Source organism: Eurytemora carolleeae, unplaced genomic scaffold (genome assembly GCF_000591075.1).
Source record: "Eurytemora carolleeae unplaced genomic scaffold, Eaff_2.0 scaffold464, whole genome shotgun sequence".
NCBI lineage: Eukaryota > Metazoa > Arthropoda > Copepoda > Calanoida > Temoridae > Eurytemora > Eurytemora carolleeae.
Window position 1 is genome coordinate 86,274 of NW_019396450.1, and position 8,221 is coordinate 94,494.

The 8,221-nt window shown below is 32.1% G+C and overlaps 1 protein-coding gene across 1 annotated transcript; it reads left to right on the forward strand.

Annotated features, from left to right (window-relative positions):
* The first annotated feature begins 2,939 nt into the window (after positions 1–2,939).
* LOC111703527 (uncharacterized) lies at positions 2,940–3,772 on the forward strand. The gene is made up of 2 exons (XM_023475490.1): positions 2,940–3,027; positions 3,411–3,772. The coding sequence occupies exons 1-2, from the start codon at positions 2,983–2,985 to the stop codon at positions 3,708–3,710; spliced, it is 345 nt and encodes a 114-aa protein (XP_023331258.1). The 5' UTR covers positions 2,940–2,982; the 3' UTR covers positions 3,711–3,772.
* The last annotated feature ends 4,449 nt before the right edge of the window (positions 3,773–8,221 follow it).

Here is an 8,221-nt window from a genome sequence, read left to right on the forward strand (position 1 = left end):
AATTTCAAGTGACCCTTTTTTTATAAAGTGGTTTGTCCGATTAACAACTGTACCCTCCTACCCTTTATCTTATCTTTGTTGGCGGAGAAATCCGTTGTGAACAGGGAATAAGAATAAAGGGAAAGGAAATGGCGCTGGACTGACATGAGAAAGCCAGTCGCACTGCTTTGCAGACCAGTACTTTAAACAACACACACTCTTTTGGTACAGACACACAACATGACTACAGTCAAGGAAATTGCAGAACAATGTTGTCAATTATAATTAGACTTGAATAAAGACTATATTTGTTGTAAACTTTAATCAAGTTAGTTATATTCTTTGCATGAACATTTGGTTTATAGTGTTGACTTAAATATATAAATAATATACTACATGTATATTAAACTTATTTTTAAGTAAACAATTAACAATAAACAAATGTACTCTTCTAGACTGTACAAATACCGAGATGTTTTTAAAAATCAAATCATATGATCTATTTTCAAATATATATTATCTAGTTTTTTTGTCTATTTTTTGATACTTTTTACCACCTGCCGCCGGCCATTCCTGAAATATTTGTCACATTTAATCTTGTCTTTACAAGTCAAATATTGAAAAAGTAATTTGAGATTGAACAGGGGCGTATACTAAGCAGGAATTTGTCTGTGAGGGGGGGGGGTAACACTTATTGGGCCCTGTTGAGGTGTGATTATTACCCCCTAGTTTTTACATATCCAAAGGGATATTCTAGATCCAACACAGGTATTAAAGGGACTGTATCCCAGATTCTAGATATTCTAGATCCAACACAGGTATTAAAGGAACTGTATCCCAGATTATAGATATTCTAGATCCAACACAGGTATTAAAGGGACTATATCCCAGATTCTAGATATTCTAGATCCAACACAGGTATTAAAGGGACTATATCCCAGATTCTTGATATTCTAGATCCAACACAGGTATTAAAGAAACTCTATCCCAGATTCTAGATATTCTAGATCCAACACAGGTATTAAAGGAACTGTATCCCAGATTCTAGATATTCTAGATCCAACTCAGGTATTAAAGGGATTGTATCCCAGATTCTAGATATTCTAGATCCAACACAGGTATTAAAAGGACTGTATCCCAGATTCTAGATATTCACAACGTATTCCTAACACCTCTGTTTTAGCAATAATAACCGAGCTATTCTCTTTTTTTTACTACCAAGAAAACGTGCTTAAATCCGCAAATAATTTTGATAGAGAAATTGCACTTGGAAAAGATAAATTTTCGTATAGATAACTTAGGATATCATCATCATTTTTCATGAAGATTTAACTTTTATACATTTTTTAGCTATATACATTATACATATATATATAAATATTTATTTTTTTATTTATCAAAATTGAAAATCCACCAAGCATATATTAAAATAATGGATTTATACTAATGTTCAAAACGCATTGGCCTAAAAGATAAAAGTATAAAAAGTAGTAATTATCACGAACGCCAAGCCTAGCGAGTAACAGAATTTAGACGACAACTAGTGGTTGTAAATTTGGACAACTGTCAATTGAACTTCTGATCCTATGAACTATTGAATATTTGAACAAGTTGTTTATTTCCTTACAGGCAACGGGTTTTTCAGCAAATAAAATGTTTTTGTGTTTTCGTTACTTTTATCTTTTGTTCGTTTGAGGTATTTAAATTTTCTGTATTAAAGGGAGTGTTCGCGAAAAATAAGCGCTTTTAATCCCTACGAAGAACGTAGCGTCCATACAAATTCGGAGAGTTGCAACATTCAACTCGGATCGTAAAATGATCAATGTAATTCCAAACAAATCATTCAAAAATTGCAAACAATAGTCATCGATTATTTTCGACGCATTCATATCTAGTTAATATTTTATAATTATTATGATTTTAATGAATCCTATATTCAACTACCTGCTACCTGTATCCTATTATATGTTTCCTATATTCAGATAAACTGTATCCTGGTATATGTATCTTATATTCAGCTACACTGTATCTTGGTATATGTATCTAATATTCAGCTACACTGTATCTTGGTATAATGTATCCTATATTAAGCTACACTGTATCCTGGTATATGTATCTTATATTCAGCTAAACTGTATCCTGGTATATGTATCTTATATTCAGCTACACTGTATCTTGGAATAATGTATCCTATATTAAGCTACACTGTATCCTGGTATAATGTATCCTATATTAAGCTACACTGTATCCNCCGAAAAAAATCGAAATTGAAAACTAACAGGCATAGCTGAAAATACTGGATGTACAAACCTGTATTTTTAGCTATACTATGCTAATGTTTGAAACGCATCGGCCCAAGAAAAAGTTAAAAATTAGTAAAAATCTACATTTAATGTACTGAACAACATCAGTGGTTCGACTTTGCGACCTCGTAGCTCATTTGCTTTAGTTTTGAATTGATTTTTAACGCAATCATGAAACTAGAAAATACATCCGGTTATATTCTAGAAATTTAAGAGGATTCAGGATTAAGATTTTGGCTGATTGGATCCGCAAAAATATGCAAATCCACTGATCCGGATCCAAGTGGCAAAGTATCAACCAAATATCCACGGATCCGGATCCAAGTGGCAAAGTATCAACCAAAAACTGCAACAAACAAAATTAATCTTAAAACCCAAATCTGACCTATTTAAAACTATTGAGATTATAAAAATTTGCTGATTTCTGAATGGTTCATCAAGTTTTAGCAAAAAAACGAAAAAAAATGAAAATTCTGCTTTGTTAAAAAAAAATCAGTAAATTTATAGAAATAACCTGGAACCGGATCCATTTTTTCCAGTGTGGATCAAGGATCCGGATCCGCATCAAAATTTAATGGATCCTAAGCACTGTTTTAATCATGCTTCAACCTTACATAAGTTTGACGTGAGCGAGTGAAAATACGTAAAGTTCTTATTTTTTTATGATTATTATTTCTAGCCGTATTGTGATCGGCTTCGGATGGTGATGGTTTCCAACTTGGAGAAGGTGTCAGACCTATTTAAGGTAAATTGTTAATTCTGTTGTGCAGTGGCGACCATTAAAATGAGGAATGATCGCCTTCTTATTTTTTTATTGAAATAGTGACAGCTTAGAAATCCGTAATTGTTGAAACTGTTAGATCTAAATAAATGAATATGTTATGAACCAAATTAGTTACAATTGTATAGAATTATTAGCGACCTTTTATTTAAATAAAAGGACGACGACCATTCCACTGTTTAGTGGTGACCACTTTGTAAGATAAATTTTCTGGAATAAAGTGTAATACCGCTTGACGTTGTATATTACTTTGTCAAACGCTTTTTGAAATTTTTTCCTGCACTTGGATAATTTTAACGATATCCTTCTTTGTAATTGATACAAAAGATGAAAAAATTATATTTTAGGTTTGTTATGTTGATGCGTTTAATGCATCTGCCGGTTCCCCTCTGCCAAGTTTAACAAATGGACCGTTCCTCGGTATTTCCGATGTCGATGCCCAGGCGGCCATTTTGAATTCGTATCCTCCAACCGGTCAGCCCGCCGCCATCTTGAATTCTGAAGCTTCTCCCTCCAATTTCTCAATTCAAAATTCGGACCCGTCATCAGCTGTTTCCGGGTCAAATCACGTGACAAGCTCTGGTGAAGTTTATCCGACAGCTGAAGTTCACAATAATGGATCTTATACAAATAATGGCTCCTCTTGATATATGTATTGATCGCAATAATGTGAAACCAACTCAAACCAAATAAAATATTGTTAAAAAAACTTGTTTATTTTTATTCTAAGGATTATTTTCTTTTCATATTTAAAGATTTGTTCTCCAAAATATTAAAATACATTTTGTTCCATATGAGAAAGTTCCAATTCTCAACTTGTGATTCATATGTTCCACAACAGAATTCACTCTGAAGAGTTTGATTTTCACTTTCTAATAAGCGTTATTTTTTAATTCACTTTTAAGTATGAGTGGCAATTTTCTGCAAAGCCTTTTAAATTAAATTGATTCAATGCAATGCGAGTTGCAGGAATTTCATGGTGTCGCAATAAACATGAGAATTAAAATCGTCTTCGATTTCTGATCGTTTATAAATGATCACGAGTGTGTAAAAAGTATGAGGTCCGACTTTTTTATTTTTAAACGTTGAAGGAGATAATATTCGTTCGAACAATTTTGTTGGTATTTGATAAATTAGGTAAATTAGAACAGGATTTATTAGTGATAATATTTTTGTTTATTTCCGTGGTGTGAAAAAAATAGTGACTAACATTTTGAATTCTTAAGACTAAGACAAATCAAATCATCAAATCATGAGTGTTAGGGAAAGCTTTAGGCTCCACTCTACAGCTTGGAGTTTCAAGTCCTGACTGAGAGGTGGGTTTTCAGCCCGGATTTGTTTAATGTTTAACCGTTAATGAATCGAGTGTTTAAATTAATCGAAATGATCCCAGCAACACGACCAAATTTGAGCCATGCAACCATTTTTAGCTCCCTTTATTATGAAATGTTTTAACTTGGTACCAATAGGACCATCAGGAATCTTACGAGAGTATAGAAGGGCCCAGGGTTGACCGTCAAAGCTCAACCCGTCATTTTAAATAACAATCTTGAACCCCTTAAACTGACACTCTACGGGGTCATGTTCGACGCAGAATTGGGCCGGGTTTAATCTTTTATTTTATTAAGAACGATTAAAATTTCCTTGTTGTCCTGCTTAAATTGTGATTTCTCTTGAAGTAAGAATTTGTCCGATTCACACCGGGACCGTTAAACCCTTTTTCTGGAAACCTAGACACTCCCGAAACACAAAATCATAACAAAAATAGTATTAATCGAGCGGGGGAAGGCAGGCGGTCATAAGCCAGAACATTTTCTCTACATGCAACATATAAGTTTTTTGTCTTCCGGCAGCCATGAGCCACAACCTTTCAGTCTTCTATGCCACAACATTTGAGTCTTTCGGCAATTATAAAGTTTTTAAATAATAAATTAATAGGGCATTGAAATTGAAATTTTTGAAAATTCTGCCGCATTACGCAAAAGCTCATACGGTTGTGCAGCCATGGCTGCCGGAAGACAAAAAAGATAATATGTGGCATGGAAGGGGTAAATGTTGTGGCTTATGTCTACCTGCCTTCTCCCGCAAATTAATCATCAATTCACAATTTGTTCATTTTTGAAAATTGTCAACATTCCCTTAGAAGAGATAATCTTATTTTGAATTTCGTGTTCTCTAAGAATAGGCATATTACAACACTGCTGTATATTTAAACAATGTGTAATTAAGGTTAAAGGGTCTTAAAATTCAAGAAATTACGCAATAAATTTCAAGATTTGTATGAACGGGCTAAATTTGAGACTTACATCCTGATATCGTTAATAAGCTGAATAAAATAAAAAAGAAGCTGAAGTTAGGACAATCATAATTTATTTACAGGGTGTCCCATAAAACATGGAAATTAAGTGACGATTTTGATTTTGTCTTTTCAAATGATTTTTAAATGTGATAGTGCCTGCACATGAAATCTGTAATCTGTAAATGTTTTGTTTGTTTGAATTAAGAATTTGTTTGTTAGTATTTAGATTGAAGAGGATGTATACATGGTAAGATTATAAATTCCTATATACAAATCACAGTACAGTTGTTTCTTTTTACAATCATCATCATACTACTTTTATAGAAAAACAAAACTTAATAATACGCTACAGACGTAACTTTCTTTTAACTATTGAATTTATGTATTACAACGCTAATTCATAACAAATCATTCGTCGCTATAATATTCCAATGTTTATTGGGACACCCTATACAAAGTAAGCCTGAAATTTGCAACCTCTTGCGCAAAAATGTTGCTATACTTCTTCAAAACTAAAGCTAAAAAGTGCTGTATAGTTCTAAAATGTAAAAGTCAAGTATGACCAGGTATTTTGACACTTAAAATTTGACCAAATCATCTATTCGATATAAAGCACTATTGATCAAAAGTTTTTTTGACTGAAACTTTTAATATAATGAATATTGAAAAAATATGCCAATTTAGGAAAGTTTTAGAATAGATATTTGCAAATATCCAGAACAAAAAGTTTTATCAAAAATTTAACTTTTTTAGGTTTACATTACTTTACGTTTCAAAAAATATGCAAAAAAAATCATTTCTGACACTCCTTGCAGGTTTTGTACGTCAGCATTATAGTCGATCAAATTTACCTTACTGCAGTCCTTCAATTATCATAAAGTGTCCGAATTTAATGAATTTGAGCCCCGTCTCAAATCCCCCAAAAACGATTTCAATTGAGCGCCGGCTTAAATCTTGAAAAATAAAATACGATTTTAAGTGGAACCACAACCATAATTGAGCCCCGGCTTAAATTTAAACCACGGCTCAAATTCTTTAATTTCGGCCTCCGGAAAATTTAATCTTTCTAAATAAACCAGATTTGACCCATAACGGATGAGACTGAAAAGAAAAAATTATCATAAAAGGAAATGAATAAGTGCATCAATAAAAGAAAATAGTTAACTTTATTATATCTGTATGTTCCAAAAATGTTCAAAATTCATTGTCCATTATTGATTAATCAACATGTAGAACTAGAAAAATGTTGAATTAAAAGACGGCTTTATAGCAATCCTTTAGTGTATTTGATTTTTCATAGGGTTAACAGATATTCAAGTAAATAAAAAAATTACTATAAAATTAAAATGGGTCTGTTTCAGTTCTTTACCTGTGTGCTCAGTTAGCTGAACTGCATACACTTACAACTAGCTGTTTAGTAATATTGACATACTATAGGTTAGGCCAGAATCTCATTATAATAAACAAATATGCAGTTCGCTCTAGGTATAGTTCATAGCCTATACAATTAGTAAAGGATTAGCGTACATCATCACTCTATACACTATAACCTCGTTGGTCTGTTTACAATGCATGATTGCTGTAATTTTATGTATACATTGGACAATTTGAAGTCATAACTTGAATTTAAAAGTCGTCTTTTTATTCCGAAAATTTCTGGTTCTTACTTTACCTAGATATATAGATATATGGATAACAGGGTCCCCTTCCCATCCAAAAGTTTAGATTAAAAAATATACACGACATTTATTCATGAACCTTTAGTTCACACCTAAATTATTTTATGCGTTGGTATTTAAAAAATAAAGAATGATCAAACAAGGTTGTAATTCAAAGTAAAGGGGGGGGGGTCTTCAAGACGTTCGAAGTAAAACTGACTCTTTAAACTCAAAACAACCTACCCTGGTTAGGCGGGTCCAAATTGTTGAAAAAAATATGAAATGAATAGAAATCTTTTTTTTTCAAGCCCAAATACTTTTTATAAGGGATCTTATGTTTTTCTTTTAAACTCTTTGGTGTAAAACCAAGGTGTAATGGAACGCTGTCTGAGTTTTGAATTTGTAATAAAGAATTTTAATATGAAAACAAATTTGTCTCAACCGCTAGATTTGATAAACGGAGAAAGAAGTATATTTATTTCCGATTAATAAATTTATAAGTTTACTGGGACTTCAGAGCCTTGATAATTGTGAAACATAAATTAAATACAAAAAAGGTAAATTTTAGATATGATCAATTATTAGCTTAGCCTGTAGTACGTAAGCATAAACGAAATATGATAGATAGATAGATAGATAGATAGATAGATAGATAGATAGATAGAAAGATAGATAGATATATAGATAAATATAATACTAACCATCTATTACCCAGACTGATATCCAAGTTAGGAGTATGAAACATAATTCAAAATAAAATGCATTCCATACAAATTACATTTACTGCTGCCAACAGTCACTAAGTTCATTTAGTCAAGGTATGTTAAGGGAAGGTAAGAATTTTTGGTAAAGGTTGTCAAATTAGCTTTTACAAACCTAGGCTCCTATCGACCATTTTAACTTTTAACTATTGCTCTGAAATTTGTTTTTGATCATTCTGAGTTTTTGGCAGATTTGTCCATTTTAACTGGCGTTTTTTTCAAAATTAGTCATTATAATTATTATAATTATAACAAATTTTCCGGTCATCATTGTTAACCTTCCCTGAGGTCACGCAAATTGTCTAAAATAAATGGTGTCAGATGGGTTGGAAGCAGTTTTGATGTGTATTGGATACAATCAAACTAATAAATGGTGTCCGATGGGTTGGAAGCAGTTTTGATGTGTATTGGATACAATCAAACTAATAAATGGTGTCCGA

What these genes read in the sequence shown, in the direction of transcription:
- LOC111703527 (XM_023475490.1), top strand. Translation starts at nt 2,983, where the DNA reads ATGGTGATGGTTTCCAACTTGGAGAAGGTGTCAGACCTATTTAAG. An exon ending in AGGTGTCAGACCTATTTAAG is followed by an intron (nt 3,028 to 3,410) that starts GTAAATTGTTAA and finishes ATTATATTTTAG; the next exon opens with GTTTGTTATGTTGATGCGTT.